Raw genomic sequence first — 25,685 nt, 5'->3', positions numbered from 1 at the left:
ACTCTTTTGAGAAAGTTTCACATTATCATCTTTTATAATAATTTTTTTTTTCATCACATTGGTCTCATTGGGCTTCCACAGATAAGTATTCGTGTTCTGTCTCATTTCATTGTTTGAGCGCAGCTGACTCCTCAGTTTCCCCATATTCCCATTATTGTCTCCCTCCGTGTCGTGCGTAATCGTGCGCGCCTCCCAAATAAATTCAAGTCCCTCCCACACAGGAGCTGCTGCTGTTCTGTCAGCTGTTATAATCCTCTTGCAGCTCTGTGACTTGATTCATTCAGTTAAATATAAGTTGATCTCCAATGCTGTAGGGTTTAATTACTGCTTCCACAGGAACGATTTTGGATAATCTCAACACCATAACGTTGCGCTTTGGTTTTTTTCTGTTTGTTTGTTTGTTTTTGTTGTTGTTTTTCTTTGTTTGTTTGTTTTTGCATTCCGTAATGAGCGCATCAACGTTTAAAAATACTTGATCAACACTAGAAAAATCAGTCATCACCGTTACGCGCAGATCCAAACCTCATCTGTTCAGGATGAAGGTAACATTCGGCTGTCTGGTGATCGCAGCTGGCATCTGCGGCATCCTGAGTTTCGCTTTTTTGGCCACTTCCCTCGGCACAGAGTATTGGTACATCATAGAGATTAATCCCATGAACACGAGCGACTTAGAAGTCTTGAGCTACCACTCGGGACTGTGGAGCATCAACGAAGGTAGGCTCATTTTCTTTTTTCTCTTAGTTATTGAAATTAAAGCACTCAAGCAAAATGTTTTGTTTTTTATAAAACTTAATCATGACTAGTTCTTTTACCTGTAACGTCCAGGTGGGAAGCAGCTGGCAGACTCAGACTCCTTCACAACTAACAACTCCAGGTACTCTGAGACAGAGCTGCACATGCACAGTGCCATCGTGGTGATGCTTCCCCTCAGCCTGGTCCTGCTGCTGTTTGGTGGCATCTGTGGATTGGTGAGCTCCCTGGCTCGGAGCCCCGTCCTCCTCAAGCGCACAGCCTGCTACTTCTTCATCTGCAGTAAGTTGAGGTTCAGCTCCTCACCGTGTCCACCTTCACTTCTGAGATCAGGTCCTGGAGTCCAGCTGTTTCACCTCAGCGTGTGTTTGTAGCTGGTCACGAAATGGTTTCAAATAATCAAAATATGATACCAAGATTAGAGAGTTAAAAGAAAATCCTATATCAATATATCGTGCAAAATTCTTTATACAATATGTAAGATGAGATTTATTTTGCGAGAACATATTCAACAGGTTGTCTTATTTTTTACTGTTCATTATTTTGAGTCCATATAATTTGCCATTTCAATTACAGTTGTATTCTACTGTTTAATCTGGACCTATGTAATGTGACGCACCTTATGTGCAGGTCATATGAGTTATGATCAAGATTGGCGGAGTGATATGTTAGATGTGAGATGTCACTTCTGCTGTCTGCATGCTCTTCTTATTCTCTAGTTTAATTAAGTAATAAGTAAGGCAATAGTTGAAACATTAAGAGAACCCTGTCTTACACAATATATAACATACAGATTTGTAGAATCTAAATCTAAACACACATACAACAATACATTTTATTGTCCAGCTTGATATTAAGTCACTGAAACAGTAAACTTTCACCAATACTGTTAATAATTAATAATTAATTACATTTGAAATAAAGATCCTGAAATCAATGTTGCCTTTGAGAGTTTTATCGAAGCCTTTGCAAAGAGACCGCAGTCATGACAGTTCAAGAGTTGCATAGAAAAGTGGTTCAATACAATCCTCATGTGAATTCTTTATGTCTCGTAATCTGTTCTGGGACAAACAGAGACGGAGTGAGAGCTGTCCACAATGCAGACAGATAAGAAAAGTGGGCCGTGTCTAGCAGAGAAGAAGAGTGGAGAATAACAGTGCACAGGTTTGCTGAGTTTGTGTGAGTTCATTGTATGTGTACCACATATCTAATATATTATAAATAAATAACTATACGAATAGAGCAAATTACGTGTGTATATATTAAACCCAAATTAAGAAAAAGAATCAAATACACATGAAATGCTGCTTATAAAGTTAACAAATAAAACCAATCTGCGTTATGAACTGCTAAGAAAAGTTTTCATATAGGCTCATATTGGACAACATATATGCTGATACCCATGTCGACAGATTTAGCTGTGAACAGCCAATACTGGGTCGATAATATCGGTCGACCGCTACTGAGAAGCCATCGTTCCATAGTAGCCGGCCCGTCTGATAGCCGGCAAAACTGGCTATAGGTGGACAAAAGTGCCAAAAGGTTTTTTATGAATGTGTCCAAACAGAACTCATGTGCATGCACACTTTGACTCTCATAAACACACTCAATAAAATCTATTCTAAGGTAAATTATATCACTGGTAAAAGCGATGTCTAACATACAGCCATCATTTCCCCATCATGCCTAGTGCTGGACTGAGTAGTCTAAGTTTGCTATTTTATGTTACAATATGCAAATGTTACTTTTTGTTAGTGTTTGTGTCTGTTCATGATTGTCATGTTTTTTACAGATTTACAGTTTGTAGGCGAGATGACTGTTATATGGAGACGCCAGTGAATTAATTAGGGATTTTTTTTTTGTATTGATTTGGCAGCCATTCAAGACAGATCCATTAAAAGAAAAACCACAATCCCCAGAGGAACTCATGCACCATGATGAATCAGTTCATCGTATCTCTTTTACTGAGAAACATTCAAAAAGAATAAAAAGAGTAGGGAGTTCCCATCTGCACAGTAAGGACAGTGTTGTCTCGCAACTTCCGTGCCCATGTTGTCTGTTTAGAAGACACTGTGCCTCTATCACGTTTAAGATTCAATGGTGGCTGAAACATTGAAATTACACACTATTCCCACTAAGTTGGAGAGATGGTGTTAATGGAAATGCATCACAGTGAATGCAACAGAGTGAAAACATCACCGCAACTCTGCTTTGGATCATTTACCTCAGTGTTAAATAAAGCAGGAGCCATTATGTGCTGCTATAGAGGTGAGAGCAGTCAATTGTCCCGACGCTTGCTGTTAAAGATCATTTGACTCAAATGGCTGTGTGCGGCGAGGAACAGGATACCGCAGACTCCATCTCACCCTTTTTCCATCAGAAACAGCATTTCCCCCACATATGTTTAAAATGAAATTTAAATGTCCTTTTTCTCAGGGTTTGATTTGTTCGCGCAAGCATAAAACAAAGAATATTGCAGTTCCAACACAGTTAATTAATAGCTAATGACCGAACAAATCGTTTCCAGTTGTAAGTAATTATTTCATTTGATGTTTTAGTTCTGATGGAAAACACACTCAGAATGGTCAAAAATAATTTAAACTAGAAAATGCTCACACTCAGTGTCTCATTCATATAACATTTAATGATATTACAGAGGAAGGGGGAAACACTAAAAATCTGTGGAGTGCTTGGTGGAATATGTACAGCTGGAGTGTGGCAATAAAGCGGGGCCATGTGGTGAATCTGAGCAGACGGTGGCACTTTATGTGCAGACCTGAAACTGGCTGACCTCAGTTATAGTTATTGACCTCATGTGGCCAAAGGGACTGACGTTTATTACCATCTAAGACTGATTGGCTGTTTCATTTGCCCATGCTGGTTAAGTATGCATGAACAGGCAGGTGTGTGTTTTGGTGTGTGTGTCGCTGCTCTTGCTTCTGTTACATCAGAAGTGCTTCATCCTGGATGGTTTATGGGAGCTTTTATTGGTCCGCGGGGAGGCATGACAGTCAAGTAAAATTGCCTTTGAAGCAACTGTGTCCCAAATTTGCGTCTCTGTGGTTCTGTATTTCATTTCATACCAGCTTTAATTTGACATTGTTTGTGTGGGACAGTTGAGGATAGCGGTTAAGGTCTCCTGAAACCTGCACAGACTGATGAGTTGCGTAGGCCGCATAAAGAATATATGAACCCCAATTCCAAAACGGTGAGACATTGTAAAAAGCATGAGTAAAAACAGAATACGATGATTTGCAAATACTGTTCAACCTATGTTTAATCGAATACAGTTCAAAGACAGGATATTTCATGTTAACACTGATTAACTTTATTGTTTTTTGTAAATAAACACTCATACTGAATTTGATTCCTGCAATACATTCCAAAAAAGTTTGGACGGTGGCATGTTTACCACTATGATACATCATCTTTTCTTTGAACAACACTCAGTAAGCGTTAGAGAACTGAGGACACTAACTGTTGAAGTTTTAAGATTAAGACCATCTGCTATCTGATGAATGGAAGAAAGTGATTTCAATCAGGAGAGACTTTGTTCTGAGTGTACAAAATATATTTATTTGATATGAGCACAACGTAGAGAGAAATGTGAAAAATCTTTGGTGGTTAGACTCCATCGTGACATCATCATGTACAAAGGCGATAGTGAAGCCGTGATTGGCAAAGGAAACCCCCCCGATGGAGTCTAGACACTGGCGGTGGTGGTGAAGGGAAGGCTAACGGTCTGGATGAGATGAGGATCGGACTTCTGATGACCTCAACCCGGACACTGGATTAGAAGAACTAGGGGGGGAATGAGGTGGAGGAGGGTCGCGACAATTCTGTGCAGAAATGGCAGCTGAAAGCGGCAGAGAGAATTTAAAGTTCCAATACGACGACATGATTGGCTAATGGAGACTGTGGCTGAATCTGGTTGGCTGACTTGTCGAGTAAACGCCCATGGGTAGCTGATTGAGAATAAGTGGATAAAGAGAGAGGGGAGAGAAAGACAGTTAGGGACGAATGAGGCATAAAGATACTTAGGCCGAGCTTCATTAGTCATCAGTCTAAAATAAAAACTTGCTGATTTTGCTGTGTGTTTTAAATCTGTGACACACAGTAATCAGAATAAACTGAATGAAAAGCTTTATATTCTGAAAAAACTGAGCCATGAGCACCATAGCTGGTAGTTACAAACTTATTTTTGTCAAAAAAAAAAACTAACAAAATAACGTGTACGTGACTATTTTCCTGCTTCCTGTAAGCTCCCACACACCAGACACCTTGATAATTATTTGGCTATCAAACAAATTGTGTAAATTTAGGTTATTGGAAAAGTTAGATTACCTTTAACCGTGTTAAAGCTGTTATGTTAATCTGGGTATTTACAGCAATCAAGTTATGTGCACATTAACTATAGTGTCTGAGCATCTGGCCGAGCTCTTCCCTCTGGATCGGTTGGGTGCTCTCCTGCCAGCGCCTTATGACCTCCATAAAGAGGACCTTGTGATGGATAAACACATACTTAAAAAAGACTCTTTATAGTCTCACTTTAATAAGCAGCACATGGCAATGTGTGGAATGAGATAAAGGCTTGAATTAGATTGGAGTTGTCTTGTGAACTTGTTGACTGTCCAATTCTGGACAGACCAGGCATTTCCTTCTCTTTGGTGTCTTTGTTGTCCACCATATTTTTTTTACGTTCAGCCTTCTGGTGCTCATAAAATTATATTTCTGTCTGATTTACTGGTAGTTACATATTAGATGGCGTCCCTACTATTGTATTGATAAACCCCCAAACACCAGTAAGAAATGAGTGAGTGAGATGTGTGTGTATGTATACATTCATTCATTCAGTTGTCCGTAACTGCTTATCCTTGAAGGTTCACAGGGGGGCTGGAGTTTATCCCAGCTGACAGTACAGTGTATATGTATACAGACAGATATGATCATTACGATTCTCTGTTAATTGTTTTGTTCTGTCTTCACTCTAATGTTGCTGCTCCTTTCCTCACCAACCATTAAACAGCTAATGACTATTTGTCAGGCCTCCCTGCAGGGTCATTCCATTGCTTCCCGTGTTCTTCATTTTCAGCGCAATTTCAGGTTTCCTCTGAAATTAGAACATTTTACAAAGTGCTTCCATGTTAGGAAACAAGACACACTTATGACAGACAGCAGAAGTACATGATATGACGTCGTTAACCTTATTTATTACATGGCTTTGTTAAATACTCAATTATAATTTGTCAATTGCAGTATAAGGCCTGTTATTTCTTAATTGCAGACCGTTGCTATGAAGACCAGGCCGTTGCTATGGACACAGGTCTGATCATAGACTCTGATATGTTGCATCAATTTATTAATATTCACTTTTGTGGAATAAATCTGCATCCTGAGTCACCTTGTTTGGGTTTATTTTACAATATAGACCTGGTCGCTGTACATTATCCCTTACACAAACATTGTTATTGCTGTTGTCGTGCCTCAAAATCGATTGTGATTAATTACAGAAACATCAACAGTAGAACAAGTGGAAATAGGAGTAAGAGTTCAAGGGTTTTTCTTTCTGCAACTAACAAATAAATGATTGGCACTAAGGACAAAGTACATGGGAATTTAATTAGTTTGGCTGGTATTAATCATAAACTAGAGGACAAATACAAATTTTGACCCAATGATGGTGCTAAAGGTATTTATCCTATGTGGGAAAAAAAATGAATGTCTGTATCAAATTTCCTGGTACTCCCATCCAATGGATGTTAAGACATTCTCCACACAACACCACAAACATCAACCTCATGATGACAAAAGTTCGGGGACCACCTGGGTAGTCAAGAATGTCCAAAATGTAATGGAAAAATGGAAAAAACCCCAAACATATTCAGTTTCCTATCATACAACTAAAAAAGCAGCAAATCTTCATATTTGAAAACCTGGTACCAGTGAATGTTTAGTATTTTTGCTCAAAAATGGCTAAAACGATGTAACGGTTATCAAAATTGTTCCAGATAACATTCTGTCGATCCACCGATCAATTAATCAACTATTTGTTTCAACTCTGGTGGTAGTAGTAGCAGTAGAAGTAGAAATAGTAGTAGTAGTAGTTCTTTCTGCATGCACAGTGTGTATGTGAGGCAGTTTCCGATGTGTTTCTCTGTTTCTCATGCTCTTCACAGTGAACTGCATAACAATCAGATGCAGATTCGTCATTGTTCGGTGAGCTCGTAGCACCTCGGGGTGTAATAGTAATAAAAGGATTATTAGTCCCATACTGGGTAGCCTCTCTGCTCCGCTTGCATCCCCTTAAAACCAGTAGCAAGCCGTCAAAATTAAAAGGGTTTCCAATAGCAACACTATGAAACTTGTGGGAACTGTGTGTGTGTGTGTGTGTGCGTGTGTGTCTCGGTCTAGTCTCTGGTGCTTAGGATGTTGTGTAAGCAGACATCACGTGCGTCACCACATTTCCTGTCTCTCACAATATGAGATTTTGGGAAGCTAATGGCTTGGCATTATGGTTAGTTTTTTATTGATGAGCTCTCAGCACAGAACTCTGACTGGCATGAATTTCCGCTCTGTAATAGCTTGTGCATTGACTAAAAAAGTCTTGAGGGTTAGTGTCTAAAAAAGAAAACATATAAACTGCTTTTAAATGAATAGAGGGCCTTGTAGCTCCACTCTACATCCTGGAGTGGCCACTTGGATGAAGACATAAAAAGCACCAGTTTCAAAACAACCTGATTAGGGTAAATACCATTACAATCTCTTTCTATGACGCCCTTGCCATAATGCATTATAAACATACTGATAATGTGTTATAATGTGTATATAGCAATATTTTGGTTACAAGTAGTCATAAATATCCAAGCCTTTTAACAACAATCATAGCACATTATAAAGCATTTTATAATGACATCAAGTGTCATAATACTTCATAATTGCTCACTCACTCGCTAACATTTTTTGGGGCAAGGATGATAGTGTATTTTAATTCTCACAGTTGAAATGCCATTTTATAATGCATTATAATGTGATTATAAAACATAAGATAATTATAATTTATCACAAATATATTTTAGGTTAGAACATTACATAAATTAAATGTAAAGGTCCACCATTCAGTTGTTCATCACCAAACGTTGGGTCAAATTGGAGTACTCAAATTCAAACAAATTAAGTAATTTTACGATGTTTTGTGTGTTGCTCTGGCATGGATTTATGTTTTCACTTTACTTGTGACTTATAACCAGCATACGAAGTGTTATATCTGCCTATATCTCAGGAATTTCATTGCTTAATACCACTGGTGGACAATAACAAAGTACATTTACTTGAGTACTGTACTTAGGTACATTTTTTGAGTATTTGTACTTTACTTGAGTATTTGTTTTTTTTTTTTTAAACTTATGACTTTCACTCCACAACATTTCAAAGACAAGCTAAGCACAGCTTTGAAGTCAGCTGTTGCTGTTTTTTCTTGTCTTGTGTTACTTTGTGCTTTTGAATACTTGAGTATTTTTTAAAAACATGTACTTTTGAATACTTAAGTATTTTTAAAAGCAAGTACTCTAGTACTCTAACTCAAATAAAATTTTGACTGCGCACCTTTCACTTGTAGTTGAGTAATATTTGACCGGGAGTATCTATACTTTGACTCAAGTACTGGGGTTGAGTACTTTGTCCACCACGGCTTAATACTCAATAATTGTTGTTGACTCAAGGATTGTAATGTATTATCATTCTCATAGTTGCATTATTGTAATTGATGTTATAATGTGATTATAATGCATTATAAAATATTATAATGTATTTGAACTATGTTTTTTAGTGGAAATATTACCACCTAATAATGCATTATAATCTCATAACAATGAGTATTAGAAAACGGTTATAATGTATCACAACTGTGCAATTATGAATGCTTTATAATGTGTTATGATTATTGTTATAAAGCATTATGAATATGAGTGCTTGGTGAGTTGACATTATGTGATGACATCTTTTTGTCCTTATTTTTTTATTATTATTTTAACCACAATTATATATTGCTATAGTCACTGTATAACACATTATTATAAATATGTTTATGAATCATTATAATGCATTATAGACATGGGCGTAACACAGAGTGTTACCAAAATAATGTCCTAATCGCAACCAATACCAAAGTCTGTCCTGTTTTTGTGATTGTTTAACTTAATATCTACCACTACATTTCATAATATGTGTGATTCATCGCTCTCCAGGTCTGCTGACCCTTTCTGGTGTGAGCCTCTACATCATCTACTCGTACCAGGCCCTGGCTGAGACAGAGAGGCGGGTGGGCCCAGAGGGCCTGGCGTATGTTCACACCTCCTTCGGCTGGTCTCTGGGTCTGGCTTGGCTGTCTTACGGCATGGAGTTCCTCACCGGCGTTCTGCTGCTTGTGGCTGCTCGAATGCTCAAGCTGAAGCACAGTGGATCCAACACGCTGAAGATGGGGATCATTGAACTGTACTGAACTGTAAGAGATGCAGCCGTGTGGTTCTGCCTTAGAAAAGGCCAAAAATGTTATAATAAAATACAATGGTTGAATCAAAGCTGTTGAATTCAGGATGTTTCCGACTGTTTTAAAAGCGAGTGTCATCGGTTTAATGTCGTTAAATCTGCCTTAGATTGAACATTGTGCTGTAAGTGAAGTGGTGCCCTACTCTGACTTAAATTTGATCAAGTACGCCCTCTTGTGGTGAGAACTGAAGTGTTTCCTCATGGTCAGATAATTGTCATAATGAAGTCTGTGCCAAACTAAACCGATGAGTTCACAGTTTAAGAACAATACTTTATTACTTTACTTATATTACTTTAATCTCACTACATTCCACTTCTGTATTTTTAATCACGCACATTAATTTGATGTAAGCTGTATCTGTTCATTGTTTTTGAATGTTTACAGTGTTAGATCATATGCACATTTTTCTATTGAACAAAATTAGTGTTTGTTCCATGTGACTGCTTATAAAATGTTAAACTGACGCAGTAACTTATTGTCTGTATTTTCAGCTCAGTTGGAGAATGAAGTGGTATGATCATCACCACAAGGAATAGTTCAGATTTTTTTAAGTGGATTACCTACAGTAGATGCTGGTCGTCACTTGAGCTGCATAGTATAGTAAAACAAACCAAAATAATCATATTGTGACTATTTTGACAGATATTGTGATTGTAATATGATTCACAATTAGTGGGAATGATCATTTTTGTATCAAACTTTTCATTTTCACTGACAAAAATGTAACGATAATGTGATGTTTGTTGGGGTCTTTACCAAACAAACAGAACAAAAACACAAAGTAACTGATCAAAGCAGCGGTACACCAGCAACTCTGTGTTCTGCAAGATAAAATAACTGAGTTTGGAGTTCGGTTGGTTTGAGAGTGCAATATTTGGTTTATGTTACAGTGGTTTCCCATTAGAAAAGACTGTCTGATGGCAAAGAAAAGCAGTGAAAATATTCTAAATATAGTGTCCACTTAAACTGGTATTGATTTTTTTTTTTTTTTTTAATGCACCTAAAATACAATTTTCTGCTGACCTTGTCCACAGTGGTACATTCCTTAGCTTCCTACACTGGCACTCAGTATAAATTACTTTTTTTAATCTGTTGATACTGTTTTGTTTTTTATGAGCTATAATCTTGCTCTTAATGTGTCCATTCAACAATCTGTCATACCATGCAATGAGTTTGATTAGGCCTAAGGAAGGCGTCAAATTATCTTATCCCTCATATAAATCTGTCATATGCTTAAAAATACTGTGTCTGGATTTTTTATGGAACTGATCTGATGTTTCAAAAGAACTTCTGTTAATATTCTGAAATACGTCAATCTTAAAATGTGTTTCTTTCTTCGAGTATGTCCTTGTTACCAATTTAAATTTGGCAGTTTTCCATAGAGGAGAGAGGGAGGCTACTCATCATATTGTGGCACCAGAACAAGTCTTTCTCTCCTCCTACTTTGTTTATTGCTCTGAGGATGGAAACATTTGCCAAAAAAGGACAAAGTAGAAACACTTAGACAAAAACATATTCAGGGCTTAAAATAGCAGCGCTTGTGATTATGAGGTTCGGCTTGAAGGTCAAGGGCAGTTCATTTGGCAGCAGATGTGGGCAGAGGTGGGATGCAACCTTTAACGAAATGACCGGATTGCTGCTGCTGCTGCCACACCCATAGCTGACTGGATTTTGTCAGAAAAACAATCATTTTCAAAGGTGTTCCTATGGCAACCTAAACATCCACACAGACGCAAGATGAAAAGTGGGTGTGAGACTGTGCTCTAAACATGCTCTGCCTCACTGCAGATAAAATAAGGACAAAAAGCAAGATTCATTTTGGCTAATTAACATCAAGTATCACCAAAAACGTCAAGTTTTAACTCCGTTGTTTTTTTTTGCTGCATCTACAATTGCAAGTCAAGACTTTGCCATCCAAAGCAAAAGCCATATATCAACATCCAGACACTCAGTCGGTTTCTCTGGACCCAAGAGGTCAAAGAATGTTCTCAACCTTCAGCTGAAGTTTTAAAAAATGTTTCACAGAACAGTGGCTTTATGTTGGTTTTCAAATATACAATATGTCACTACAAATTTAGAAAGAAAAAAATGCTGTTTTTCGTGTGAACAACTTGAGCTTCATAACTGCAGCTAAACAAACAGTGAACTGTGTAAATATTTAAAGTAAATGTTAAAACAAATTGATGAGACAATCAGCGTTGCAATGAGTCATTTTTAATGAGATGAGATCCTCCATGCTCAGTCAAGAACATCACAGTGCTTCTAAAAAGTGACACAGACTGGCTGTCTGTTCATTTATACAGAAATGAAGTAGGCATCGACGTCCCCAATGTATAAAACAAACTAGTCATACTCAGTCATTTCTTGACACAGTGTTTAAACAACAGGAAATGCTCAAAACGGTGAATAATACATTCACTACATCACTTGAAATATCAAAGCTATAACTGTTGAAGGTTTAGCTCCACAGCTTTTTGGAGACCAACTCATCGTCCTGCAACACATCCAAGTACACAACTATACAGTACTCACCTCGATAAAGATTCGCCACCACGGGAACCTTCCCCAGGGACTAGGAACCTCTGGGGGGAACTCGCAGGGACCAGGGTCTAAATTAAGTCTCCAGGGAGATTATTTATCTCCCAAAAGCCCCTGCTCGGGGGGAAGGACTTTCCAAAAGTACAGAAAGGTTGGGGGCGGGGCTTGCACTGCTGAACATTTCTGATTGGTTGAGTACTCACAACAATTTATTTCAGCCACCACTTTAAAATTTCACAGCCACAAACCACTTTGTTCTTTGTTCAGCGCTTCAAAACATCAGCGTGGAGTTACAGAGGAAGGTACATGACATATGAATCAACCAGAAATTCTAGTCGTATAGTCGCGTGTAGGGCTGCAACTAATTATTTTTATTATCAGCAGATCTGACGAGTATTTTCAGAATTGATCAATTAACCATTTAGTCTATAAAATGTCAAAAAATTATGAAATATGCTCATCACAATTTCCCCGAGCACAAAATGACGTCTTCATATTGCTTCTTTTGTCAAACCAACTGTCCAAAACCAAAAGACTCTTCATTTACACTTCATGACTATTATAAATGACAAAGAAAAGCAGCAAATTCTCACATTTAAAAAGCTGGAACCAGTAAATGTTTGACATTTTGGCTTGAAAAATGATGGCAATAGTTGGCAATTAATTTTCTTTTAATCAACTAACTGATTAATTGTTGCAGCTCTAGACGTGTGCAAAAAATGATGTAAAAACAGACATTGCTTTTTCATACATCAGTGGACTAATTTGCCTAATCTTTGCTGATCTTTAGCAAAACGCAGACAACAACAGACTGAAAGAACCTTTTAGTTCCTTGAAAAGTAGTTCCTGGGCTTAAACGGTTTGGGTACTGTGGGTGGAAGCACGGTTATGAAGAGAGGAGTCGACTGACAAATTTTTGATTGTTAAACAATACCAATCATTTTGGACAACTGATAACCCATTTTACATTCAACTTCTAACATTTTTATGCTAAAACATTCTGTGTATCCAGAATTTGAGAACTGATCCCATGAAACGCAGTAATATGATAGTTATTTTGAGGTTAACAGCTCCTTAAGGCAAAGTGATCCACCACATACATTAATGGCAGGGAAACTCTGGGATACATTAGGCCCTTTTAATAAAAATACCTCTACAAAAAACATAACTGAACAATTAAACAAATAAATAAAATGTGTAGAGAAAGTGAAACTTCATTGTCTATATATTACAGATTGTTCCATGTAGCTGTGTTCAGGGAAGAACCGCCATCATATTGGAAGTGACTGGCCGATATTTGGTGCTTTGGCCAGAATCAGGCCTGACATCAGTCTAATCTCAGTATGTGCATCTTGGTCGACGGGACGAGAACAGTTTGTCGATAAATTTTGAGATGACAGATAATACTGCAAAGGCTCCCTTGAAAGTCCTGATGTTTTCGTTCTTCTCCGTCATGTGTTTTAATGTTCTCCCGTCCGCTCATCGCCTCGCATTCATCGTTCCGGACGGACCATGAGGGCCGTTTCAGAGCTCTCTTCGACCGCTCGGTGTCTGAACAAACAGATGGACGGATGGAACACAATGATTTCCACTCCCATTACGAGAATTGTGGCGATTCATCCAAAAGGAGAAAAACACAAACAGGTGCTCGTCAGTTTTGTTCTGCTCCGATGACACTTCCAACACTGCCACAGATGAGTCAAGTTCAACAGGTGGTGTTTCTCCAAAGATACAAAAAGAGGAGGAGGATGTGTCAGCCGGGTAAGCATACCTTCCCGGCAAACAGCAGTCCCACTATGGTGAAAAATATGGACAGAACAAAGAGTACATAGGAGGAGCCCACCACTGTGTTGTTGGGGAGCTTATATGGCTGTCCGCCAACCTCGTTGATGTAGAAGCCGATTGGGAATATGAGGGCCGCCATACAGAACAGGACCACTGTGACAGAGGAAAAACAAGCACAGGCCATTAACATCCCCTCTAGACCATGGAGTATGAGGAAAGAGACTGAAGCAGCTTAACAAATTAACATAAATTATTATTTAAATTGAAAAGAAATACGTCCAAATATAAAGTCAGCTGCAACACCTGCATACCACGTGTTGAGAGTGCATGGAAAGTAGTTAGCAAGTCAACCAAGTAATAGACAAATGTTGGAAATAGTTAGCTAAATGTGATGGCTAAAGTAACGCATCAGTGGTGCAAATAGTTCAACCGTTACATTAGCTAAGTGGTAGATGGTTGAAATGCCTAAAGTAGTGGATAAAGGGTTAAAAAGTTAACTTAAATGGTAGTGGGTGAATGGTGAACTACGTAAGTAATGTGTAAATATTAAAGGTCTTGTGAATGGTTGAAACAGTTTGCTAAAAGTGAAATGCTGAAATAGTTCAAAGTAACGGATAAAACGGAACAGATAGCTACAAGTAAAATTGTTAGCTTAAAGTAATTGATAAGAGGTTCATATAGTAGGATAAAAGTAATGGTAAAATTGATAGCTAAAGTATTGGTTAGACAGTTAAAATAGTTATCTTAACAGAATAGAGCTAAAAGCTAAATAGCTAAAGGTAAATGGAGGAGTCTTATGGCTAAACATAATAGATAAATGGTTAAAATAGCTAAGGGAGTTAGCTAAAAATAAAGGATAAATTGTGGAATGAGCTAAAAGTGATGGATAAACAGTTCAAATAGTTACGTTAGCTAAGTAATTGATGGTTGAAATAGCTAAAGAAATGGATAAACTGTTAAAAAGTTACCTTAAAGGAATAAATAAACAGATAGCTACAAGTAATAGATTATCAGATAGAATTGTTAGCTTCAAGTAATGGATAAACAGTTAAAATGGTTAGCTTAATGGAATAGCAATAATAGTTAAATAGGTAAACAGTTAAATGGAGGGATTTTATAGCTAAATGTAATAAATAAAATGATGATAAAATGATAAAACAGATAGCTAAGAGAGTTGGAATAGTTAGCTTGAGGCATTGGGAAAAAGGTTTAAATAAAAGTCAGTGTCAATTAAGGGCTGCTTGAGTTCATCTGCCGTGGCTGTGGGGGTCTGTCTTACAAAAAAGATTTAAAAAAAACAGTGCTCTAAACTCAACTCTTGTTTCAACATTAAACATTTGGGTTTTCTTGACAAACCCACAACTCTTCTTCAGAATCTGGGGAACTTTACCATCTTTCAAGGCAGCTTTCAGGAATTTACATGTGTGTAGAAAAACTGTCCCTGGAACTAAAAACTGCCTTCCAATACTGATGGTCTACTCATGAGAACCTGCTTCATATTTTTCTATATTTAGAGGCGAGTGAAGCACAGCTCCTCCTCTGGTCCTCTCTAATAGACAAACTCTGTCTCTTTTCTGTAAAAATAGAAACCGCCACATCAATTAGAGCTCCTCCGCAGTCGCTTTGTCAAGATGTTCATAATTACCAGTCTAAAAGCTGACCTGAAATGAAACGCCGAATTCTGATGTCTATGTAAGCTCCATTTATTTCACAGGAGATTCTTAAGTAGCATCTTTTACTTTCACAGGTATTTTAGAAACTATAGCGGGCAGTTTTGCCTCAAGCTGCAGTTAAGATACCAGTTAGAAATGAACAGATTTAAAAGTATTGGTGTGAATTAAGAGCAGATTTATGGCTTCAATATTCATAATGATGGTTAAAACCTACTCCCCGTGAAGGCAATCCACCGGGCATATCGGGCGGCCTCGCGGCGCCAGCGTGACATCACCAGCAGACCACAGGTGACAGTGAGGGAGATGATGCCCAGGACGATGAAGAACAGCGTGGTGATCCACTCCGGGGGCAGCTGCGGGGGGATGCAGGTCCGGTCCCGGCCGTGGATAGTCTGGCACTGCCGGACTAGGCCCACAGTCAGAGAGCCTGGATAGAGACAAGAGACAGCAGTTTGAAAAAAACAGGTTTCCAGTTAGATCCATCAATGAAACGATCAGTCATTTGTCTAAAAGCACTTCATTACAGAGCTGTACAGAGAATCAAGCTCAAACAAACAACATTAATTCAATGAATTTCTCACGCCAGCTCATGATAACAACAGAATAGTCTCCCCCAGCCATTTTATGACAGACCACAACCCAACTAAAATACATATTACATTGATTAATTAGTGCAATACATTGATTTTTACAGTTGAAGTACAGTACAGTCATGGTAAAAGGAGACATGCCGAGAGCTGGCAGAAACAAGACACCACACATCAACATCACCAGGTCAGACTCATTTCTTTTAGCACGTTTTTGGTCTCCACCAACTCCTCAGGAAAAACATCTGGATCTTTACCTGTTCTACACTCACCAGCTAGTTGCTAACTGCGAGTGTCTGCTGTTACAGGTAGTGTACAGTGGCTTTTTGGAGCTTTTTTATTAAAAATAGCTGCCTGCCCAGCTGAAAAGAGCTCTGTTAGAGTGGTGAGAGTGAACCAGAACAATAAAGTTTCAGGTCAGACAGGTAAACAATGAGTTGAGACTTACTATAAAGTTCCATAAAGCCGAATGGAACAGCAGATTCTGTAGATTCATCACACTGAAATATATAAAGATGGACGACATGAAAGCTCCCCAAAAGTGTAGCCAAAATATCTCACCCCCTGGTGGCTGGCTGCAGTATAGGTAATAAACCCCACCGCCTATAATTGATGTTTGATTGTTTTTTTTTGATCAGTTTGGCTATAATAAGTTATTTAATGCATCATCCATCTTTAGTTAGAGTCAGTGGGTCATCGCAATGAGCGATCCCTTTCACATTGTAATTGCATACATTGTTATTATAAAAGTATTGGTTATAGCTTCTTTAATGTCATAGAAAAATACTCAACCCAAGTGTTCAGGGATTTAAAAACTTCAGAATTTAACAACAATTTAAAAAGGGACATTTTTTGGTGCTCTGTCTTGGGTGTGCTTATGCTTGGCGGTTTGTTCATGAAGGCTCATATCACTTTTCCCTCCATGTGGTGCACTAAAATCTGTTTGCCATGTTTTACATACAGTACGACTTTGACTGACGATGCTCTTCATCAAGTACGAGTAAAGCTTTTTCGCATTTGGTGAGATAAATGCAAGATATTTAGCAGGTACCATATCCGTCTCACGTTCATCTATCTTTGCATCCTCATGCTTCTTCTTCTTCTTCTACTGGTGGGTGCCATTTGACTGAATGACTTCTCGTCGCTCCATGTTACAGCTAATGTTATAGATGCTGCCACCTGCTTTACTAAAAGAGACACACATGAAATGGGCACAGCGGGCTATGTGTGCCTTTATTCTTTTTTTTCTTTTTTTTTTACAAAGTTATAATTTAAGGGAAATAAATTAAAGGCAAGGACAGCGGGAGAAAAGGGTACACGCACATTAAATCCATTATATGAAAAGCATCTTAAGTAGCCTGTTTGATGATTTGCTCAGTCTAATGCACAGAACATATTCACATATGGCCGTAAGAGATGATGACCTCCCAGGAGTCCCTTTGATTCCCCACGGTGACCAGGGCCGAGGAACCTGTTGGTATGGAAACACTGCTGGGCGGTGTGCCAGCAGCAGCAGTGACCCTCCCGGTGATTCATGTATGACATCAAACAGGGTCTAGTTTCTGGCATGAAGCGTCCCACAGAGAGAGAGAAACTGTACGGTTAACAGGCGGGACAGAAATGAGGAGATCAATGACACCATACATCAGATGACCAATCATGTGACGGCCTCCTGCCTCGCAAAGCCTGCTGGGCACTGTGATGTCAGGTAAAGCGGGCTTCCGCACGTAGCGCACACACATTTGGAGCCCAACAGAGAATGCGTCAGCTCAACTCTGCATCCAGTCGAAAAACATGGAAGCCTCCACACAACGCAGAGCACATTAATGCAGAATTAAATCCTCCCACACCTTCATTTATTCTTTTGTCTCTGTCCCTTTTTCTTACTTATTATCTTCAGCGAGCAGTTAGCCCCGTCAAGCAGACGCAGAAGAAAGCTTTATACATTTTATGGATTTATGAATTTAATCAGGGCAATTTAAACCCAGCGACTGTAGAATTAACATAATTGTGATGATGGCCAAAATTACAAGTAACCAATATCACAAAGAGAGCAGAAAAAACACAGGGAAACATCTAGTAATTAGGAGGAAAATTAAATAAAATAAGCTGCTTTTGTAAAAAATACCTGGTACTTAAAGACATTAAGACCCCTCAATTTAAATTTAACTGTAATTTAAATGTGTACAAGTAAAATTCTGGATCTTAAAAACACACAACAAAACAGACAGACCCATTCATGCCACATAATGCTCCTGCTGTAAATCCATCATACCATGAAAATGAAATCATCCCTTTAAATATTCATCACTGGCGTGAAATGGCCTCAGTTCCAGATAATGGATACAGTGCTGGGAGATGATACCAGAACCAGGCTGAGTGGAACATCAGGCCTGAACCACATCCTCCTGCAGGCTGACCTGACCCTCTATACACAGGACATCCTGTTCCCTTTCATACTGCAGGGTGGCGGGGACAATGTAAATAGTGCATTCACTTCCCTGCATACTGGACTCCATACCAAAAAAAACAATCTGTGCTTTTGCTTCAAACTATTACAGAAAGTGGCTTTTGTTTTTAATGAAAATATGATTAAGAGAATAACTCTTTAAAAAACTTTAATGATAAAAAACAAATGACTTTTTTGAAAAAGTCTACACATGCCTCCAGTTTACCAGAAGCCAGAACAACTGTATATTTTTGTCCAGTACTGTTTCCTTTACCTGAACCTGGGGAGAAAAAGCCTAATATGTAATATGTAAAAGCCTTGTATATATTTTCTATATTCTCAGATACTTTATTTTTTAAATTTATTTTTCTCTTTTGGTGTTTACATGTAAATTTATTGTCCACATACTATGTCTGATGAACTGCCACTGTAACATACGAATATGTTAGAAAAACAGCAGGGATTCCCGTCCCACATACCTGCTGGCACTGATTATATTTGCTTACCTGAAGTCACCTGATGCCAGCTGTGACATCAGATGTTTGCCACAGCCGGGGTGTGCATTTGAGTGTTTTACGAGTGGCCAACCTTAACCCGTACTTAGTGAACACTTCATGAACTCAGAGACCCTCCTGCTGCTTCAAATCTCTCAACACAACACTTGAGCACACAAACACACCAGGAACAAGCGCGCGCACACACAGAGTGCTAACAGGCCTGAATATCTTGTGGTAGATGTCAAAGCACTCGGAATGACAGAGCCGCTCATGAAAACATCAACAGCTCTAATAAACTAAAGTGATTCTAAATGATCATTCACAGTGAGCTGGGGCTTATTAATGTCAAGAGAAATATCCGAATGTATTTTTCCTTATTTTTCTCGGTGATTAAAAAAATCCAGAGAACTAAATATAACCCTGATTCGAAAAAAGCTGGGACGTTGTGCAAATATGCACAGAATGCAATGATTTTTATTATTTTTTTTGTAAATATACACTCATTCTGAATTTGATGTATGTGACATGTTTCAAAAAAGTTTGGAGAGGGGCAGGGGATGTAACCACTGTCACCACTTTGTGACTATTGATCTTAAAGAATATTTGTGGGTAACAGGGCGGCGCAATATGGTGAAAAAGTCATATTATGATTATTTTAACTGAGATTGCAATATGTGGTACAATTAGTGGAAATGGTTGTTTTTGCATTTTAATTTTCACTGAAATAAAAAACTATTAAAATCATGACAAAGTGACATTTGTTGGGGTTTGTACCAAACAAACATGTTTTCTTTTATCTGCGCAAGATTTTTAGGCCAAGGCATCTATGCAGCACTAAAGTACTTCATTGTCATGCTGTTTTCTCATGCAAAATTGCAATTTGGTTCTGGTTCTATGATTTAGATATTGCACTTGGCCATATTCCAGTTTTGATAACACAGTTAGTGTCCTCATTACCAAATGCTTACTGAGTGTTGTTAAAAGAAAAGGTGATGTATATTATAGGTCGAAAAGGATAAGCCATTGAATTCTGTTTGATCTACGCTTTACACTGTGTCTGTTTTGGCATCAGGCTTGTATTTTATCCAAGGCGGCTAAATGCAGAGGCAGAGTTTGAGGGAAAATTATGAAACACAATCATTCTCTTTCTGTTTCTGACCTCTAGTTTTTACCCTCTGAATTTGTAGCCAAAATAAAACACGTCATCACTGAGCCTGAGGAGCTTTAATTCTCCAGGTGGAAATCATTACTCTCTCAGGAGGCCTAATTAAAAGTCACACATCTTCATTCCCAAACAGCAACTTCCTGCCTTCGGGTAATTACTGTTCGGCTAATTAAACAGGAACAAAAGGCTTTTAGTACAGTAAGTACAGTCCTTTCACACTATCGTTTACTATGAGGAATGGGAGGGTAAAACCTTCAAAGTGAGACTTGTTCTGAACTTCAGTCTACTTTGTACTACGACGATGGAGAAGAAAAGATTTGGTGCACGGTTACTTATTAAATCATGCAACATAAAACTGCTCGTTGTGTACTCAATCTGCAGCTGCAGTCAGTATTTTTTTTTTTACAACAATTCAAATCCTTTAATAACCACTCTGCATGCCTGTTACGTGCTTATCTCTCCTCCACTGTAGCGTTAGGATGGAGGCTGACAAAAACACTGGGCAGCTGTGCATATACTAGACGTTTGTTTGTCTGTTGCATCAGTTTTAGTCAATGTTTAGCTTTTGGACTTTGCATCTGAATATTATACTCTACTGCTATAGCCAGGGAGGCTGACTGTAAGTAGGTGACAGAGGGATTTAGACAACACCTGCATTCTACATTTTAATTCTAGGACTGACTGTGCAATCAACGATTATTACTAACCGTTATGTGGTCATAGTGGTGATAATTAATCATTTAATTTAATAAAGAATAACAGCTGTTGACACTGATGCCAGATGCCAACATATTAATAAAACAATGTTCATTAAATCATCAGTAGCTGTAAATCAGGATTATCTTGTCAGACACAATTATCTGTCCTGATGGTGCATAATAAACATGTAAAGTTAAAAATTTAATAGCAGCAATAAATATGAAAAAAAAAGTCTTAGATGACGTTTAAAAAAAATCAGCTTTAGTTATGATTTGTTAAAAGATATAGGTAAACCTTTCTGGCTGCAGAGGGAGCTAATATCAGATAAATGTCCTCAAGTGAAGTCACTTGAGGCAGCATCAGGTGGATCTGAAGCCCAGAAGTTTGAAAATGAAAATAATCTGTTGCTGCACAGTTAAAAAGAAGTTAGCGCATCAGACCTCTGTGGTTCCTCATCTTGTGGTTACATTAGCCGCCACGAGCATAATGAACCCAAATATGGAAGAGTATTGCAGAGTTGCTTTGTGGGTAATGTAGGCGTCAAGTTTTACCAAGGAAGAAGAAGACAGTGGGCCTCATGCAAGAACATTTTCATATTCTTGTTTTAAATTTCTCTTACTTTTTTTCGTATGGGGGCTTGTGCGAGTGCGTCACGTCAGGTTCAGCTAACACTCGTGGCTTCAGATAACTGTAAGTGATTCGCCTGTGCACATTTGACCGCATGTGCATGGGACTTGTGAATTAGCATTGTTAACACCACAATAATAACATATAAGACTACACCTCCTGCCCCATTCAAAGTTTGGAGTTTGACGTCCTGCTTTCAAAGATCCATAAAGAAAAATCTGTTGAACAGTGGAGTTAGGGAACCTGCTAAGGCAGAGAACGGGAAAAACGAGACATGTTGATGTTGTGTTATTGGAGGGTCGTACGGTCACTGAAATAAAGAAATGTCTTGATAGGTCAATGGTTTAAAAGAAAAAAAAAATTGCCTCGCCACAGCAAGGTGATCGATGACTGCAGCGGGAGGAGAGGGTCAAGGGGAAGTTTCCATCATGGCGATGGAGGACAGAATAAGTCAGACTTCATAAAAAAGCATGTGAACATAACGGCCAATACACCTGACAGTATGTAATAATACATCATTAAACTGGTGGCAGGCTTTATGTGTAAATTTATGATCATATTATCATTTGAAATGTAGTCAAACAGAATAATGAAAATACAAGAAAACTGGTGAACGTGAGAAATTCTCCTAAATCACTTGTACACACCACTAAAGAACAAATCTGTTATTATCGATGATGATATTATTAGCCTCCGATACTAATGGTGGTAGGCTATCAGTATTAGTGTCTAGAAGATCATCCGATTATCACGTCGTTTATTAAACCTACAATGGGAACCTGCTACATCCCAGCAGTGTCACGTACGCCATTTTTCCCCTGGATAGTGAAGTCACGTTCTATGGCATTCACTCTCGGCATGTATTTGTTCACCTTTTACAAAGGGTTTAACCTGAGCCAGACCAGATCAGTACTCACTGTCAGCTGGTACACTAAGTTCAGGTATTGGGATCAGTATCAGTTAGGAAAGTGCAATGCTAAATCTGTGAAGTACATTTTTAAACACTTACAAACTCAGCTAATCTGCTTCATGCGAACTGTGTTGGTGTGATCAGATTTGACCAAACCAGGAAGAAAAGCTTGGATACAAACAAAAATACACAAATCTTCCACTGAAATTTGATAAAACTGTTTAGTAGAAAGTTGTCTGTCATGTTGAACTTGATGTTTCGCAGCAAGAAAATTGCACTGCGCTGTAATGGCTGCATATATTTACAGTATGAATGACTTCTAGTGAGAAACCCCTCCGTATTTTATTTTGAGGGAAAAATAAGGATGATTTTGCATCGACATTCAAACATGTCACTGTAAAATTCCACTGAGCAGACTGGCACACGACGGTTTGTTGTAACTTGTCTAAGCCTTGGGACTCTGGTTGCATTTGCTTGACATTGGCAGACCTTTGCATACCTCTCATACTATCAGTCCTCTGACATTGTTGCAGTAATTACAGTTTCCTTTTTGTTGCCACTCGTTCACTTCACCGATTCTCTCCAATCATCTGTGGAAAAAACCTGGGGGTCGGGACTTTCAAAGGGGGTTGAAGAAATTCTATTGTTGTGCTTTAATCTTTTCTTTAATTTTTTGTTTTTTTTTTCCAGTGAAATACTGGATACTTCCACCTCTTCAGGCAATTCTGAGAAAGAAACTTTACTGATACTGCTTCATTTTAAAGGGACAGTTCAACCCCAAATCAAACATACACATTCCCCAACCAAGTGCTATTTATCCATCTCCATAGTTTTGTTGTAAGTTGCAGGGTTAGGGTTAGATATCAGCTGTAGATATGTCTGCCTTCTCTCGAATATAAGCTTCTGGTGCTCAAAGTGATGACAAAAATGACAAAAACCTCAACAGCAACGTGTCTGTCCAGAAATCATGACCCAGTCACTTTCAGACCTTGTTGTGTTGCAGTTTCCTGTAGGAACTTTCTTTCTCCCAAAGTTCACCCGCCAAACGCATCACTGTGAGACATTTTCAAGAGATGGCATCACCAAAACTCTGCAACTCACACCAAAAGAATGGATAAAGAGCACTACAGGCCAGAGGATTTTAGGGCGAACTGTCCCTTTAAAGGGTCACAAGCCAAAAAGGTTGAGACTCACTTCTCTGATACACAAATAGTTATGAATGTGCAAAATTGCTGCCTTTAATTTTGATGATATTCAGCTGAAAACGTTATATGTCCAGTGTCTGAGCACACTTTCAAGTTATGTTCAGTTTACCGACTTCTGACAGATTTTTCTAAAAGATTTTCTGTCTGCAAAGTCTCACAAAACCAGTGTTGTTGGACAGCTGAAGTTTAATTTCTCCAGTAATGATCAGTGACCGTAAACTCCACTTTTTTCAGGACAAAGTGCCACCAGAAACCTACCAGCTGAGTCTCCGGTGCTGATCCAGTCCGGGTTGGCGAGGCTGGCGATGGCGAAGATGTCCGCAGCGAGGAAGAGACATCCTGAAATCACGGTGAGTTTATCCATGTCGGTGGACACAGGTGGAGGTCAGGGTGTTTGAGTGTCTCTGTCTCACCTATACGGAGGCGGGACATCTAGGAGTCAGTAACTTAAACCTTTATCTCATGTCCCATCATCATGCCACCCGGGTGGTGATCGTGACGGGGTCGGTTTGATCCACGGTTTGTCCGCGCATCGTGTTTGATCCCAGGCGGTGAGACATGCAGGCTGATTCCCCTTTCATTGGTCCCCCTGCAGACGAGCCTGGCCCGACCTGCTGGCGCTTCTCCAGCCCCGGCGGAGAGGCTCGCTGCCCGGGCTTATCTCCAGATGCATCCCGGTGACATTTGCAGAAAGCGAGGGGGACGATTTACTGAAACGTTTTGCTTTAGTCGCTGAACAATCCCCCAGCAGTGAGGACGGATTCATGCATGCAGTCCACTTATTTCCTGAGTCCCATATGGAAGCTTTTTCTTTCCTCCAGACGCACTCGGGAGGAAAACGCCGCCCGTGTTCACATCTGGAGCTCCAAATCTCCACACTCACATTCGGGTTGTCGACATTTAAACCCTCCAAAAACGCTTCTGAGCGGACAGCAAGTGTGTTTCCTGCAAGACGATGCTGCCCTCCCTCAGCTGTGGGAACTAAAATCAGTCAGGTAGCGTCTACTTGACTGTAGTGGTCAAGTCTCGCGAGAAAATTCGCAAACAGCCGAGGCTGATGGTGGCTTTTGCATCACCATAAATTATGCAACGATCATTTCAACGTTGAAGCGCATTTCTGAAAAAAAAAAGAAAAAGAAGGACAAAATATCCCCATGGTAAGTCATAATTATGAGTCTAAATTCTGAGATAAAATGATGACTTTTTATCTCAGAATTTCAATTTATCTAATAAACATTTTTCTTTTAACATAATTTGGACCTTTTAGCTCATGATTATGTCGTTTTAACCCATAATTTCGACTTTTCAACAGCTAATTTCAATTTATCTCACAATTATGACTTTATGTCATAATTTTAACCTTTGCCTCACAATTTCTATATTTTCTGTCAGAATTCTAACTTTTTAATCACTGTTAACTTTTCTCATAATTATAACTGAGATAAGACTTAGATCTTATTTGGACTTGTCTCATTGTTTCGACTTTTTATCTCATAATTTTGACTTTATTTTATAAATTCATTTTTTTATCTGACAATAACAGATAAGACTTTATTTCATAATTATGACTTTTAACATCACAATTGATTTCATCTTATTGTTGTCTTTTTATCTCATAATTATAATTTCAGACTTAATGTCATAATTTCTCTCACAAGCACAGTTAAGACAAAATTATATCACAATTGTCTTTATCTTATCATTGTAACTTTATCTCACAATTAAGACTCATCACGACTTTGTATGTCATAATTTTGACTTTATAATTTATTTTAATTATTTGAATCTCACAATGACAGTTAAGACTATCTCATATTTATGACTTTTAACAGAATAACTGATTTAATCTCATAATAACTTTGCATTTTATAATGAAGACTTTAATTTTTACTTTAATCTCATAATCAAGAATTTATCTGATAATTTTGACTTTTTTTTTTAATCCAATTTCATCTTTTTATCTCATAATTATGACTTAGATCAATTTTCTTCTTTTACTGACAGTTTTCATATTGCAGTGAGATGCTTGGAACTTTTGACTCATTTACACTGTCTTCATCAGCAGAGTGATTTTGATCAGCTGCCCTTATGCTTAAAATGTCCATGATTTTGACCAGTTCTTGGACTTGTCATCTATACTGACTCATTCTTATTTAGTCTGACTCGGTGAAAAGCTCCAGAGGAAGCAAGTAAGTAGTTATGATTGTTTCATGCACTGCTTGTTTCCACTGTCGAGAATAAAATGTCACACTAAA

General features: G+C 38.5%; 2 protein-coding genes across 2 annotated transcripts; one reads left to right on the top strand and one right to left on the bottom strand.

The window, feature by feature from the left end:
• Positions 1 to 410: 410 nt before the first annotated feature.
• On the top strand, positions 411 to 9,586 carry tmem235b (transmembrane protein 235b). Its single transcript, XM_084741039.1, has 3 exons — positions 411 to 714; positions 826 to 1,032; positions 8,994 to 9,586. The coding sequence occupies exons 1-3, from the start codon at positions 537 to 539 to the stop codon at positions 9,245 to 9,247; spliced, it is 639 nt and encodes a 212-aa protein (XP_084597165.1). The 5' UTR covers positions 411 to 536; the 3' UTR covers positions 9,248 to 9,586.
• A 3,956-nt stretch (positions 9,587 to 13,542) lies between these two features.
• LOC146311787 (uncharacterized protein C16orf52 homolog B-like) lies at positions 13,543 to 24,459 on the bottom strand. Its single transcript, XM_084741363.1, has 3 exons — positions 23,689 to 24,459; positions 15,506 to 15,718; positions 13,543 to 13,771 (listed from the first exon to the last, which is right to left on the bottom strand). Exons 1-3 carry the CDS (start codon positions 23,792 to 23,794, stop codon positions 13,587 to 13,589), a joined length of 504 nt encoding a protein of 167 aa, XP_084597489.1. The 5' UTR covers positions 23,795 to 24,459; the 3' UTR covers positions 13,543 to 13,586.
• Positions 24,460 to 25,685: the final 1,226 nt, after the last annotated feature.

This window comes from Lutjanus erythropterus, chromosome 17 (assembly GCF_056507025.1).
Source record: "Lutjanus erythropterus isolate fLutEry1 chromosome 17, fLutEry1.hap2, whole genome shotgun sequence".
Lineage (NCBI taxonomy): Eukaryota > Metazoa > Chordata > Actinopteri > Lutjaniformes > Lutjanidae > Lutjanus > Lutjanus erythropterus.
This window is presented reverse-complemented; position numbering and strand designations above follow the sequence as displayed.

Excerpts from the sequence above, each read along its gene's own strand:
- tmem235b (XM_084741039.1), top strand. The coding sequence starts at position 537 with ATGAAGGTAACATTCGGCTGTCTGGTGATCGCAGCTGGCATCTGCGGC. Across the intron at positions 715-825 it reads ACTGTGGAGCATCAACGAAG|GTGGGAAGCAGCTGGCAGAC; the intron begins GTAGGCTCATTT and ends TGTAACGTCCAG. Across the intron at positions 1,033-8,993 it reads CTGCTACTTCTTCATCTGCA|GTCTGCTGACCCTTTCTGGT; the intron begins GTAAGTTGAGGT and ends ATCGCTCTCCAG.
- LOC146311787 (XM_084741363.1), bottom strand. The coding sequence starts at position 23,794 with ATGGATAAACTCACCGTGATTTCAGGATGTCTCTTCCTCGCTGCGGAC. Across the intron at positions 15,719-23,688 it reads CAGCACCGGAGACTCAGCTG|GCTCTCTGACTGTGGGCCTA; the intron begins GTAGGTTTCTGG and ends GTCTCTATCCAG. Across the intron at positions 13,772-15,505 it reads GTGGATTGCCTTCACGGGGA|TGGTCCTGTTCTGTATGGCG; the intron begins GTAGGTTTTAAC and ends CCTCTGTCACAG.